General features: G+C 44.2%; 1 protein-coding gene across 1 annotated transcript; it reads right to left on the bottom strand.

The window, feature by feature from the left end:
* Window positions 1–3,991: 3,991 nt before the first annotated feature.
* Window positions 3,992–10,281, bottom strand: LOC120644122. Its single transcript, XM_039920682.1, has 2 exons — window positions 10,014–10,281; window positions 3,992–5,059 (listed from the first exon to the last, which is right to left on the bottom strand). The coding sequence occupies exons 1-2, from the start codon at window positions 10,148–10,150 to the stop codon at window positions 4,549–4,551; spliced, it is 648 nt and encodes a 215-aa protein (XP_039776616.1). The 5' UTR covers window positions 10,151–10,281; the 3' UTR covers window positions 3,992–4,548.
* Between the last annotated feature and the right edge of the window lie 5,571 nt (window positions 10,282–15,852).

The following is a 15,852-nucleotide window of genomic DNA, read 5'->3' as shown; positions in this document are numbered from 1 at the left end:
AGGAACGGTAGTATAATACTATTTACATTTAAATGTTTTAGTAACAACAGCAGACAATAGTACAAACCATACTACAAGAAAAAGCTCCATTAGTACCGAGCGCATGCCGCCGTTTAGTACCGGTCGCAGCGTCCGGTACTAAATGTACCATTCTTTAGAAAAAATACATTGGGATAACTGTGCATGCATCGGGGTTCGAACTTGTGATCTGTGGCCTCGCGTGTAGTCTCCTCTAACATCCCACCCACACAGCACATGTGAGTGGATAGAAGATGCTATCCTTTTGATGTAAACAGGACAAACCATTTAGTACCGGACCATGACCATTTAGTACCGGGCCATAACACTACCCGGTACTAAATGGTGGCATTTAGTACCGGGTGGTGTTACAGCCCGGTACTAAATGGTTGGGAGGCCCTTGGAGCCGTTTAATACCGGGTCATAACACCAACCGGTACTAAATGATAGCAGATCACAAAAAGAGACCAAAACGAGAAAGAAGTTGATGGGAAGAAATGGTTGTTTTTGAAATGAGAAAGCTACTACTACTTGATCAGGCAATGTTTTTTGTACCTTAAGTTTTGTAGTACATACTACCCGTCTCTTTGATGGTGGGGCCAAGCCTTAATTGGATCCACGATTGAAAAGAAAAAGGGCAAAGTAATAATAATATATATATGTATATATATATAGTATGTGTGTGTGCCGTAAATCTCGTCGAGCTAGAAAATCACCGAATACAATATCAGTACTTTTTGTCTCAGCGAGGGGTTTTGTTAAGGGCGAGCGGCCGACATCTTCTCTTTCCTCGCGCCCAATAAAGGGAGGAGGCCAGGGCTAGGTTAACTTTTCCCTTGTCACACTCTCCAAATTAAATTCCCCTGCTTAAAAGAAAGGACTGGGAGGACAGTACATGATGCTGGAGGATTATTCTAGCCTTAATCCTGCTTATTAATTAGAGAAGGATTCCTAGTACTTGTTTACCCTCTTAGTAAATCATTTGGCTGCATGATAAAGATGCAATAAAGCTGATAATCTGTTTCAAACCAATGTACAAGCAAGTAGATGAGTGTGCAAATACAAACTCATTATGTTTGGAACTGTTAGAACTTGACTCAATAAATTCCAGTTGAAATGCCATTTAAATTAAATATCATGCGCACCACCCAAACAAATAAGGATATTTTTTGTATCTTATGTCTACAGTTCTTTCTGTCCCACCAACCGAATATTCCACTATCACTACCGGAAACCGCCTCTTTGCCATGTGCCAAAGCACACGGCAAACCACCTATATGCACACAGCAAAGGTTTTGCCGTGTGCCGCACACGGCAAAGAGCACACGGCATTCAGCCTCCGGCAAAAGCGGCCTTTGCCGTGTGCCTTGTATCGGGCACACGGTAAAGCATTTGCCGTGTGCAAATCTTGGCCCACGGCAAAAAAAGCGGGCCGCTGAAAAGGTGACGTGGAGGCAAAGTTTGCCGTGTGCCCTGCCAACGTGGCACACGGCAAATTATTTTTGGAAAAATAAAAAAAATCCCTCATGGCCCACAGCCGCCGCGCCGCCTGCCGGCGCCGGAGCACGCACCCTGGCCGCGTCGCCGCCTGCGCAGCCACCATTGCACCGCTCGGTCCCGATCTGCGCGCCGCCATCGGCTCCGCGGTCGCCGCGCCGCTACCCCCGTCCGACGTGCTGCCGCCGCCCGGACCCCGCCTTGCGCGCCACCGGCAGCTCCGCGCCGCTTGGTTCCCGTCCGATGCACTGCCGCCGCCCAGACCCCGGCTTGCACGCCGCTGCTGCTCCACTTCCTCTCACGCACCGCCGCGCCGCCGTCGCCCCGCTGTCGCCCTGCCGTGCCGCCGCCGCGAGCTGCTCTGCTCCTGCAAGCTAGCTGGCCGCGGCCGCCGCTCCTCGCCCCGCCGCCCCTCCTCACCGGTCGATTTATTCCGGTGAGGTGTGAGCGAAGGGGGAGGAGAGGAGCCCCGAGAGGGAGATGGACGGAGAGGGCCGGGGAGGGAGGTGGCCGGGGAGGAGGAGCTCTCGCCGGCCTAGGGTCCGATGCCGACGCCGCCGCCGCCGCCCATATGGCCGTCGTTGAGGACGACGCAGAGAGAGAGAGAGAGGAGGAGGAGGAGGGCCGGCGGCCTTGACTTGGGAGAGAGGGGGATGATCCGGCACACAATTTTTGAACCAATGGGAGAGCTTCATTTTCATGCCTTGGATTGATGATGTGGCAAGTGTTTGCCATGTGCCGCCGATCTGGCCCACGGCAAACGTGCGGGGCCGGCGGCACTGCGTGGCGGCAGGGCACGCGGCGACGCGTGGCGGGCGGCCGAGGCGTGCGGCGAGCCGTGGCGGGCGGCCGGGGCTTGCCCGGCGGGCGGGCGGGGCGTGGCCGGCGGGCGGCGCGGCACGGCTGTGTTTGCCGTGTGCCGCCGGCCATGCACACGGCAAAGGCCCGTGTTTGCCGTGTGCCGAGGGCCAAGCACGGGGCAAATATTTTTTCTTTTCAATTTATATTTTCATTCAGTTTGCCTACTGTTTAACTAAATTTTATTGCATATACTTCAAATACCTTGCAAAATTTACTCAACAATTAATGTTTAGTAATTATACACAACAAACCTATTATTTTATGCAGTGATAGCTCAAGATCAATAGATATGACATGATATTGTTTAATTACAAAAAAATTATAATTATACCACTGATCTCAAAATTAACCGAACTTTGGCATCAAAGAACCTATGTTTTGTTTTGCACAAACAAAAAGATTAAAAGTAAAACGCCAATTCGTTCGTAACGTTCTGTTCAAATGTAAACGATTCCGTCTCAATTTCACGGATCTTCTTTGGAGATGTTTCGATTTCTAACAAGCGTACGTTAAAACTTTTGCAAAATGTTCCCAAAATTTTACCACAATCTACATGCATGAAATCATGATACCATGACAAATTTCATAATTTTCTGAATTTGTTTGCTTTTAATGGAATTTTAGAACGATTCGTTCAAACAGTTCTTAGCATGATTCGCGACCAAGATCTTCGAAATCTACTTCTGTTTCAGGCTTATGCCATCACCTTGAACTCCTTACCATGAAAATCATTTTTCTATCCATTATACTCCACTATTCAAAACACTTCCAGTTTAACCCCAAAAATCTGATTAATGAAATCAAATAACTAAATATAGCAAAAAAAAGATAAATATACCAAAATTTAACAAGGAGTACAATACACTGTATATGTATAGCAGAAAAAATTGGGAGTGCAGAATCTACTTTTTTAAAAAAAATTGCCGTGTGTAAAGGTTTTGCCGTGTGCAAAAAATTAGGCACACGGCAAATATTGCTTCTTTGCCGTGTGTAAAATTTTTGCCGTGTGTTAAAAAATAGACACACGTCAAATAATGCTTCTTTGCCGTGTGTTGAATCTTTGCCGTGAGTTTTTTGCTCGGACACACAGCAAACATCACGTTTGCCGTGTGCTAGAAGTTTGCCGTGTGCTCTATATACTGGCACACGGCAAAGCCGTGGGCACACGGCATACTGGAGGTTTCCGGTAGTGTATGTACGTGTCTATAACGACAGATTCCTTATTAATATATACTAAACTGTCACATGAATGTCACTCCAAACGACTTGGCTTCCACATAAAAATAATGGCCATATGCACGCTGAAAATAAGGTTGTATATGTGGTGTATGTGGAGTTTTCTAAATGATTGATGCAATGTTTCCCATGAAGTAAATATCTACAAAATATCATACGAGATTAGTTACTTACTATATGAATAATTACTGAGTCTCGTTAATTACATTTCTTAAACATGCATAGTTAGTTTAAACAGTAATCCTCGCCAAGAGAGTTTTATAATTGGCTTCAGAACTGGCTTATTCGTTCTCATAATGGGAATTACTGTTATCATTGCAAAAATGGAATCTATAACTTCATCATTTCGTGCAGTTAATTAGTATGTATTAAGGAATGGTAGTATAATAATATTTACATTTAAATGTTTTAGTAACAATAACGGACAATAGTACAGACCAGTTGGAATCAACTATATCTCTTCAGCCCGTAGTGTAGTTAACATTGTAATGGGAGACTTTGCCTACGTATATATATCTAAAAAACCCAATACACCGAGAGAAACAAGAAGTCGAGCCTAGAGGTACCTCAATCAAAAAACAAAAATTCAAGAGATAGGTGGGCAGTGGTTACCCTTGCAACAAGTTCACTAGCTAGTAGCTTAATTTGTATTCTTGTGCTGTGCCATCTGAGTTTGTACCTATTGATCTGTGTAGTGCTCATGATGATAGAGTTATTATTGGTATGCCAAGCTAGTTGTACCATTCAGAGTTCTTGGACAGGTTTGCCAACACAGGCCAATGCAGCGCACTGAATATGCACCGAGAATAATGGTTTGCAGTTCTCTTGGTCCAATCACGCAACAGACATAACAGAGACGTGTATCCTTGTGACAACCAGGTAGTCTATTTATTCCAAGAAGTCCGGTCGTCAGCTTCATCTCCCTGTCTTTCACTCTCAGTTCGCCGCTGGTTCCTGGGGCGCGGCAGCAGCTACCCTGCCGGGCGGGACCAAGAGGTAATCCAGCACGTACACTCCGCCAACGCGGCGGCCCCTCCCGACCAGGGCGCCACCAGCCGTGTTGTCCCTGACGAAGCACTCAGCACCCCTGAACTTCACCTCGTAGTCGAGGTCGGCCAGCTTGGAAACCGAGACGACGTTGGCGGCGAGGCCGGGGATGTAGTCGACGTCCTCCAGAGCGATGAAGTTCTCGAGAGACACGCGCCCACGGCCGCGGATTGGTATATCCTTCCCGTTGGCTGCACGAACTGTCTGGCCCGGTGCAACCGCTACCAGGTCTTTGAGGAGGTAGTACCGTGGTGTGGCATGCACAGATGCTCCGCTATCCAGGATAAACCGATAGTCATTGGGTCCTCTTCCAGGAACCAACATAAAGATGTTGCCACGCACGGTCGAGGCGCCCCGCTGGGCACCGCCGTCTTCAGCTGGCACGTCATCAGGATTTCCTCTGCACAAGTGATGGAACCGAACGGATAATTAGATCAATGAAACAAATAAACCACTACTCCCTCCGTCTCAATATAAACGCAATTCTAGAGTTCAAAATTTATCCCAAAATAAATACACATATATGAATAGGACAACCTAGCTCTAGTTGTCTTTTTCTACTTTCTCTACTTCCAAGATGCAATGATTACATATTTATAGGGGTATATATGTAATTTCCCGCTAGCATTAATCTTCGCACCCAAACTCTAGAATTGCATTTATGTTAGGATAGAGGGAGTACTAAACAAAAAAAATTAAATATATGAGCACAGGAGGATCAAACTTCCCAGAAACAAAGAATATTTTCCTCAGTGGCCACATAATAATTTCCTCTGCACAAAGTAATACACAACTGGTTATAGCAGGTAATTTGCCACCCGCCTCCAGCTAAACAATTTGAAATAGCCGGTGGTCGGTGTTGGAATGGTTCACTGCCCTGATCGACCCCTCCAAGCCAGCCTAACTCAAAAGGAATACACAGACTAGCTTCATCGGTGCTATGGAGCATCTGGAAGGGGAGAGGGCATGTTCTTCAACAGAGGGAAAAACTCCCTAGAGGGGTGTAGTTAGTGTTCTTTCCAATGAGGCCAGGACTTGGTTCCTGGCGGGGGCCAAGTCACTTTCTGTTCTAATTGCTACACAACATGGCAAGTAATGAGCGCCTAGGACTGTTGTCTCCGCTTTGCAGTTTGCACTAGAACATTGCGCGGCGTTGCCGCGCAGAAATATGCCCTCCAGTTCAGGTTTATTTTAAAAAATTGAACTACAAAAAGTCCAGGGGGATTTTCGTAAAATTGGTAGACTGCGGGGGTTATTTGGTAAATTTGGCGTCGACGGAGTACCGGTCGATTACTGAAAAGTTAAAGGGGTTTTTCATAAAATTGATGGACTTCAGAATCATTTTGACAAAGTCCAGGGTTTTTTTTACAAAATTCACGGAGTACGGCACGATTACTAAAAGTTCAGGGTTTTTTTTGTAAAGTAAGGCTCCATGAAGTCCGAGGGGTTTTCCATTAAATTGATGGACTCCATGTTCATTTTGACAAAGCTCGGGGTTTTTTTGTAAAATTTACGTCCCTATCTATTCCTGACCGTCGGATCGCGATCCGACGGCCGATGTTTTCGGAGCCGACGTGGCCCCTCTCCTTGCGCGGCGTTGCCACGCAGAAATATGCCCTCTAGTTCAGGTTTATTTTAAAAAATTGAACTGCAAAAAGTCTGGGGGGATTTTCGTAAAATTGGTAGACTGCAGGGGTTATTTGGTAAATTTGGCGTCAACGGAGTACCGGTCGATTACTGAAAAGTTCAAAGGGTTTTTCATAAAATTGATGGACTTCAGAATCATTTTGACAAAGTCCAGGGTTTTTTTTTACAAAATTCACGGAGTACGGCACGATTACTAAAAGTTAGGGTTTTTTTTGTAAAGTAAGGCTCCATGAAGTCCGAGGGGTTTTCCATTAAATTGATGGACTCCATGTTCATTTTAACAAAGCTCGGGGTTTTTTTTGTAAAATTTACGTCCCTATCTATTCCTGACCATCGGATCGCGATCCGACGGCCGATGTTTTCGGAGCCGACGTGGCCCCTCTCCCTGGCCGCGAGCGCGACCAGGTTTCAGTAAAGAAAGATGGCCAGAAAAAAAGCTGCACGCCTTGCGCATGTAATCTCATATTCTTATAATATAAGCCGTCAATAATGTACTAATAGGTCTTTCAAAAAACAAAAATACTCAATCGATTTGTTATTGCAGCAGACATCCCGGTCTAGGAATCAAACAACCACTAAGCCTGCTTTTGGAGAAAAAACCATGTAATATTTTAGGATTCCAATCCTACAAGAATATGGCCTATGTGTTCCTTTTGGATCAAAGTAATGTATTCTATGAAACTTTTATCCCAGAATAATGTTTAGATTCCTAGGAGTTTTGGATGTAATTTTAACATGGGGCTGTCATCATCGAAACCTAGCTTTGTGCCATCTCTCACATTAGGTACTTGTGCTTTTGAAGTGTTTTATCAAAATGCTTCATTTCAAACAATCATGGATTTCATGTTCTTGGTAGGTGTGACAAGTATATCATTTGTATGCGACTTTGACCATTACACACACTATATGGAACATGTAACATAAAAACAAATAGAGCAAACAAAATTTCATAAAACCAAAGGTGTGTGTGTGTGTGTGTGTGTGTGTGTGTGTGTGTGTGTGTGTGTGTGTGTGTGTGTGTGTGCAAATGTATAAGGAAAAGATTTGTTTCAAAAAATTAGATGTAGTTAGTCGATATAACATGAAACCACAGTTTTTTTTGCTTGTTTTCCTCATATAGATACAAACATAAGCTAATTAATCAGGTTGAATCCCCATCCCTCGGTAGACATGACTAATGAGTAGGTTAAATTGATAGGGATCAGGGTTTCAAGTAATTGCTAGATGTGACAATGTGAACATTTTTCCTCCATGCATGCTCGCATAAAACAAAGCTATCATACGATATGCTGCATGACATTGTTGCAACGCGGGAGGGACAAATAAATCAATTTGTTCTTCGTTTCGCAATGAGATGAGAAATTTAAAAAAAGTTTGGTTTTATGTTGCCTGGACCATTCAGTACTTGTGGTTCTATGAAAAAGGTTTTAGAACATGTAGTTTTATGTTACAATGGGACAGGTACCCATGGTTTCTCTGAGATTTACTTAAACAAAAGACTTACCAAATATGCATCTGCATTCATTTATCTTTATAGTGTTCTGTGATTGGTGGTGATGATCGAGGGGAATTACTAGCTAATAGATGGTGAAGATGGATGCCATGCCATGATCGATATGGAGGTGTTGTAGGTCGAATTGACAAGGAGCTGCTCATCACCTATTTTTGGAAAGGTAGAAATGGTTGATATGTTGGTGGTGGGATCAGATGGTTCTTTTGTGTTTGTTACATAGAGGAGAGCCATCATGCCTTGGCTAAAATGCTAAGCTAGGTTTCAGTGGCGGTATTGGGTGCTCATTACCTATTTTGGAAAAAGGTAGATATCATAAGTAACAATGATGCATCCCTTACAATAAACTTAAAGAGGAAAGGTTATTAAGGATAATGCCACATGAGACAGGTACGTACGATTGCTTTCATATCTTGATGGGGCTTCGATCCTAGATAGTTATAAGAATCTAGGTCTGTATCTGAAACAGAGGTTGCCAAGATCCTAGGAGAAATGTGTAATCACAAATTTTCTACTTCTTGTCTACTTCTTCTGGTATTGTATAAAAACAACTGAGAACAGGACCATATTCTAAGTCAACTGGTGATTCCTTGAATCTTTGATATGCATAGTAAATTGGGTGTGCCTCAAAGGCAGGGGATGCTTGTTTACGCTGGTATAGCTTGGAAAGTACCAAATGGCAATATATAGGAAAGAAATTTGTCCCTAGATGAGTGTGAATTATTTTTCATACATCTATGGATTTTGCTAGCACCCAACTAGAAAATTCAACATGTTGAAAATTTTCAATAAGTATCGAAAAATGGTGTATGCAGTTCACATTAAGTCAAACAAACCTGTAAAAATTCAATGTCAAATTCGTCCAATACGTCAAGAATAAAATAAACAAGCAGCCAAAACATATAACCACGCTGGATTAATGTATCTTTTGTATTGTCATTCATGTTGAAATGGAAGGTACCTCTCTACACAAACTTTGTTAGAGCCAAGATTAAGGTAGGAAATTTTTTGAAAAATATGCTGCAATGGTTTAATAATGTTCTAGTCCCAAATCTGTCAATGGCTTCTGATGCCAAGTTTCATTTGAGTTGAACTCACTACTACAGATTGGGCCATTTGTCCCGGTTCCAAAGGGCTATTTGTCCCGGTTTTGGAACCGGGATTCTGCCGCCGGGACAAAAGCCCCTGGAGGCTTTTGTCCCGAGTGGTAGAACCGGGACAAAAGGTCCCTCACGCTAAAAAATCTTTGCGTCCTGCGGGATTCGAACCCAAGACTTATTGCCTAGCGCATGACTTCCTTACCAACTCACCTAAGTAGTACATGTGACTCAGTAAAGAATAACTCTCTTTTGAACTATCACGTGGAGGGGTCTTTTATCCGGGTTGGTAACACCAACCGGGACAAAAGGGTCCTTTTATCTGGGTTGGTACCACCAACCGGGATAAAATGGTTGGGCCTTTTGTCCCGGGTGGAGCCACCAACAGGGACAAAAGAGGGACCTTTTGTCCGGGTTGGTACCTCCAACCGGGACAAAAGGCCCCTGTCTCCCCCGCTGGCCCGGCTAGCATTTGGACCCGGGACAAAAGCCACCTATTGTCCCGAGCCTAAAGGCAACCGGGACAAATGGCCTGGAACAAAGGCCTATTCTGTAGTAGTGACTGGTGTCTTGTTTCTTTTTTGATATATCCTAAAGGGAGAGCAAAACATGGCCTTTGATCCTAATGGGCTAGTTTCTTTCTATTTACATCCGTTGATTATTTTAAATATATGATGTGAGGACAACATAAAACTAATTAAGCTTCCTAAAGCCATATATTTAAAATTGGAGGGGGAGTAGTTATTAATTAGTACCTATTTAGTTCTCAATCATAGACAAGTAATGCTCTCTTATCTAAAGAAGGAAATCGAAAAAGTGAATTTTCCAAACCAATGCATCCCTGAATCCTACCGAATTTGCAAACAACTTTGAAGCATCGGAAGGGGAAAACTTCAAATTTGGCAATTAAGGCAGTTAGCAGGCTAAACTGAAAGGATGCTGGATTTGACATTCGAACATGGGAGTGTTGCAAAGTAAATAACAAACTCACCCTGCTGTCACTCAATAGTAGGCAGAAAGTTGCTTTACGGTAACCCTGTACTTTACCACATGAGACTAGGTAAGAATTGATCGAGCAAGAGAAGGGGATGGCTTCATACCCTGACTCGATGGCGCACAGGGCGCGCGCTAGAGCTTCCATGGAGGCCGTGGCGGAGGGGAAGGGTTTCACTTCGACCCGTGCGACGACGGCGCCATCGAGAGCAACACCGACCGGGCGAAGAACCGAAAGAGACATCCTCGCTCGCCGTGGGGATCGGGGAGACGGCGCGGAGAGGCTAGCTTGTTCTCGCAGACGAGGATGGCCGCCGGCAACTTAACTAGTCCAGAACCACACGGCACCAATGCCTCCTTCGATCCCTCCTCCCTGTCCCTATTGCCACAAATACCGGATTAATCCTCCATTACAGTTTAATTACATCATGCCCCTTAGGTGACTAGTGCGCCTGGTGAACTGCGAAGGCTGCGTGCACACGAGTGACAGACAACTCCTTCGGACCAAGGAAAAGGTCGTCTTCTGATGGTCTGAGATGCAGAAACGCCAGCTCCAAGGGTTTGAAATGATAAACAAACGGTATGGGCAATATAGTAATTAGCAAGCGCTCGCATTTTAGTCCCTGGGCGGCCCGACCGTGTTTAGTCAACAATGGAACAGCCACACGGCTTTCTTGTTCTTGTTTTTTTTATCATGGCCACACGGTTCTTTCTTCTGTATAGTATCAGCTCCCTCCACACTTGCTTTTCCCTCCAAACAAAGGAAGACACGTATATCACAGCCATTGGCTGCGATTTCATTTCTGAGAAAAAAAGTTTAACTTATTTATGCATGCTGTCATCAGGGGAGCATACTGACTGCGATTTTGGTCACTACTATAGTGTGATGTGTTGGACTAATTGGGCTTGGCCCACCATTAGTCTATTAATCAAAGAACTTCAAAGGCCCACAATTGTTGCTAAGTGGAAAAGAGATTAGTACCACATTGTGTTAACACTAATAAAGTATTCAACTTAAATAGCGAGTTGTGAGATACTCACATAAGAGAAGTTGAAGGGAGACATGGAGATCCACATGCGCGGCCGGGCCATGGTGGATGGTCCAAGTTTTGGCGCTCAGCCCAACAGCCAAAAACCTTAGCTGCCAGCAGTCCCTGGAAAACCCTAGCCGCCAACTCCTAACTCCCAACCACCCTGTCCAGGTTCATCCCCCCGACAGGGAGTAACGGGAAGTTCTGGAACATGGTTAAAAAGGGGGCGCCCATGTCTGGAGGGTCTCTCCACTTCTTCCACCCTTCTCATACTTGCGCTAAGCTTCTGCATCTCCGGCCGGAGCTCTCTGCGCGCACAGAGGACTCCGGCGAGCAGGCCTCCGGAACTCCGTCCGTCAGCGTACCTGCACGGGTAGGCGGGCGATCAAGTTTTTGGGGAGCGCCCCTTCAGGCGCGACTGCTCCTTCCGCTCTTCGCCGACAAATGCCACTTCCCCAACCGTCGCTGCCATGGCGCAGACGAGGAGAACTGCTGCGGGCGCGGCTGCCGGCACCGACACTGAAAGCGGTTCTGGTGGAGCTCATACCGCGGGCATCGGTACTGAGTCCACCCAAAGGTATAAACTGATATCTTCTCTGTTTAAGCATTTGATTAGTACTATGCTACTTGTTATTTTCTTCAGTAGTACAGTAGAGAATGCTTATGCTTATGTTGAGATGCTCATGTTCATGTTAGTATCTATTACATCGTTTTTATGGATTAAAGCATGTTGCAAAATGGTTAGATATTCAACAATCCAAAAACTTGATAGGTCATTTTCAAGTGCAAGCTTTGTTGCGTCACTGAAATCGCCGCCCCTGCAAGATGGTGGGGCAAATTACAAGATCTAGCATAGGCGGGCTACGTTATGGTTCACTGCTATGCACTGTGAGCACGTGGTCAGGGGAAAGTGCATCGAACCTCCCCTCTCGGCTGAGGAAGAAAGGAGGTTTGATGAGGCAGATAACCTGTTCAGGGGGGCTCTTCTCAGTGTCCTGGTAGAGAGCATGCTGCAGGTGTACATGGACATGCCTACGGGCAAGGACATGTGGAATGCATTTGAGGCCAAGTTCGGGGTTGCCGATGCTGGCATTGAGCTATATAAGATGGAGCAGCTCTATGACTACAAGATGGTCGATGACCGATCTGTTGTAGAGTAGGCTCATGAGATACATATGCTGGCAAAGGAACTCTCGAACATGGAGTGTGTGCTACCCGACAAGTTTGTGGTCGGCGGTATCATGGCTAAGCTGCCATCTACTTGGTCTGGTTTTGCCACTTTTCTAAAGCGCAGGAGGCAGGAGTTCAGTGTGACTGACCTCATTGCCACTCTTGGTGTGGATGAGAATGCGAGGGCAAAAGACACACGTGGCAAGAAAATGCATGATGAGGGAGGCTCCGGCGCCAACCTAGTGCAAAGGAAGAACCCTCATGCAGCTCACAAGAAGAAGAAAATCAAGAATTTCATCAAGCCCAAAGCTACAACCTTTAAGAAGAAGAGCAAAGAAAAGGGTGGCTGTTATGTCTGCGGGTCCAATGAGCACTGGACAAAGGAGTGCCCAGACCGCAAGGACAAGCCAAAGAAGACAGCAAACATGGTCATTAGTGAGCCTGGAGGATCGAGGTATAGTAATTATTTACCTACAGTCCTTTTAGTTTGACTCTCGCCTGATTGGTGGGTTGACACAAGAGCTAATATTCATGTGTGTGCTGACATCTCTTTGTTTTCATCTTATCAGGTCGGGCGAGGTTCCTCCCTGTTCATGGGAAATGGCACGCATGATGCTGTACTTGGTGCTGGTACGGTCAATCTGAAGTTTACTTCGGAAAAGATCGTGCAACTGAAGAACGTGCAACATGTCCCCTCCATCAAGAAGAATCTCGTCAGCGTGTCTCTACTATGTAGAGATGGTTTTAAGCTTGCTTTTGAGTCCAATAAATGTGTTGTATCCAAGTATGGAACTTTTATTGGTAAGGGCTATGAAAGTGGAGGCTTGTTCCGCTTATCTTTGATGGATTTGTGTGATAAACTTGTAAACCATGAAATGACCCGGGTTTTCGAACGAAGAACCCGAATTCCTGTATCGTTGTGATAGTCCCTGGATCAGTAGCTATCACATACAAAACTCATTTCAGGCAGTAAATCAGTTCATACTCACTTAAAAGAGGTTCAAACATGGATTTAATTATTATAAAATCTAGAAGATTTGCAATACAAATTTATTACAAGCCCTTGGGCTAAACTGGAACAAATAGAAAACGGTAGCGGTAACCGGTCTTCAGGCCATCCTTCATCTCGAACTTCATCACCCCAGGCAGCACATGAGCGTAGCACGGGCTTCTAAGCTTCAATCATATCATCCGTCGTTGTTGGTGTCGAACTCCTGATCGGATCCTGCATCTTGCCAAACCATCCCCAAGGACGGAATAGGTTCACGTCACCATCCGTATGCCAGCTTTAAGTGGATGCAAATGTATAAAAAGTAGACAAGGATAGGCTGAGGTTTCCTATACAACACAAGTATATATATATATATATATATATATATATATATATATGTGTGTGTGTGTGTGTGTGTGTATACATATATACATATATATACACATAAATATACATACATATATATACATACATATATATATACGTGTATACATACATATATATATATACATGTATATATATATATGTATGTATATAGAACCCGTCTATTTAGCATTCTGGTTGTTGAATAGTTATTTAACACCTACGGTGGAGCATCACCGGAGCTCCGGTGAGCACTCGGGCAGCAAAAAATTACTCCATTTTCATTGCGCAGTAGTAAAATGGAATCCAGCCTTTATTGTGCATGTGTTTTAATGCCTTTTCGATTCACTGGCGCGCAGCGTGGGTAGTGTAAATGGGATACTCCACGTTTTGATGCCCAGTTGACCAGTCCGCATTGATTTTCGCTTTGATTGCGTTAATTACTGGCTGAGCCCTCTCACAATGTTTTTATTTCGGGTGTGGTTTCAACTTTCTGGTCAGCGGCCACATACCACACTGATCTCTGGCAAGCTAAATATTTACTACGTTGCGGTGTCGTGGAAATATAAAGCAGCCCTCACTATTCCGTGGCTAATCCGGTTGTCGCGACCAATTATTCTGTGACCGATCCGTGATGGGTGCTTCCTGATCCAAACGTGATGGTAGTAAAAAATAAAAGCTTGCGCCGTAAAAGCTAATGTTTACTATGTTGTGGAGCAGTCCTTCCTTTTCTGTGGATAACAAAGGTTCCGCTGTCATGAGAGTAAAAAAGTGACCATTCTGCGACTGATCTGACTGATCCTTTCAGTTCCAAACTTGATGGTAATAAAAAAAAAGAGGTGGTTATAAAAAGTTTTTTTTGCAGCGTGAATATTGATCCGGGTGTGCCTATATCCATTGCATGGGCTCGTCGTGATTTCGTGCCGAATGTGTATGTCAACGCATTGGAGTGGGGTTGTGGACATCGGGGCTATATACTGTAGTGATCGAGAAGCCATTGGTAATCTCTTGATCTATCGACAATCTATTTCGCTGTGGATGAAAGCATAGCAGCCGTATTTCTTATCATGGAAGTATGTTGGGGGACATCCATCTCCTGAGCCATGAACGAAGGGCATGCAAAATGTTTTGACCACGTGCCATGATGGACGAGCCATGAATGCACGGCATGCAAAATGTTTTGACCATGCATCATGATGGATGAGCCATGAATGCAGGGCATGCAGAATATTTTGACCATGCGCCATGCATGGAATCTTCAATTACCCATTATTGGTAAAATTGCAGCAGAAGAGGGATTTTAGGGGGCACAGTTGAAACATGCATCTATGCCTATTAATGTGAGCGAGATTGTCTTTTTTATAACAAATATGAGAGAGATTTGGGAGAGGGACATGCGGTCATTTTGCTTCATGACTCTATCCATGCATTAGTATCTCGTTTAATAATTTTAAGTTCTACGAGATTACTGCACTTGTATATATCCAAGGAACATTACTTGTTCAAAAAAATAATTTTCAAACATAGGAAGTAATATCTACAATAAGTTTAAGTAAATTCTAAAAATTTAAGCAGTATTTTAATAAGTTCTGCAAGATTATTCTATTTGTATTGAAATATAATTTCTTGTTCAAAGAAGTAATTTTGAAACATAGAGGAGTAATATCTACAATAAGTAATTTACTACTTAAAAAGGAAGAAATATAGTTTTCTAGCTTGTTGAATTTTATTTTAATTGAATATCTGGGACCGTGGTAATCTTGAGACAATTTAGGCAATACCGAGGAAGAAATATTCATTGTTTGGAACAATAAAAACATAAAACATTGTTGTGAGGAACTCGCGCGGAGCATGATGATCTCGTTATCACTGAGCGAGCGGTGGCCGTCCTCAGGGAGTGTGATGTCCTGCAGGGTGTCCACGTACGAGTGCCGGAACATGATCTCGCTCGTCAGCGCCTGGTCTTCCTCCTTGACCTGTCTCTGGTACGCTCGCCGCGCACTGAACAGCAGCACGAAGAGCTCCAACTGGCGCAACTGAAGGGCGTGTGCGGCCTGCTGGAGGTGTCGTCCGCAAAAGATGTGATTGGTGATATGGACAGGAAGAAGAAGATGCTCATCTGCTGGGAAATGTAGTGCAGTCAGGCGCGCTACTCTCAATATTTAAAATTACTACTCTCAACATTTAAAATTACTACTCTCAATATTTTTTACCCTCTAGTTTGTACAATATATTATTCCTTCTGTGTGTCTCCAATTACTCTATTCATCTACAAAAATACGATTAGGGCAATAAAATTATCCACTTGTTATGCAAGATCACTCAATATTTTTCATTGCATATACGTGATACCTACATATAAACACAGTTAGGGAGCAATTGACCATATAC

Source organism: Panicum virgatum, chromosome 8K, assembly GCF_016808335.1.
Source record: "Panicum virgatum strain AP13 chromosome 8K, P.virgatum_v5, whole genome shotgun sequence".
NCBI lineage: Eukaryota > Viridiplantae > Streptophyta > Magnoliopsida > Poales > Poaceae > Panicum > Panicum virgatum.
Note: the sequence above shows the minus strand (reverse complement) of the source record. Positions and strands in the feature narration are given on the sequence as shown.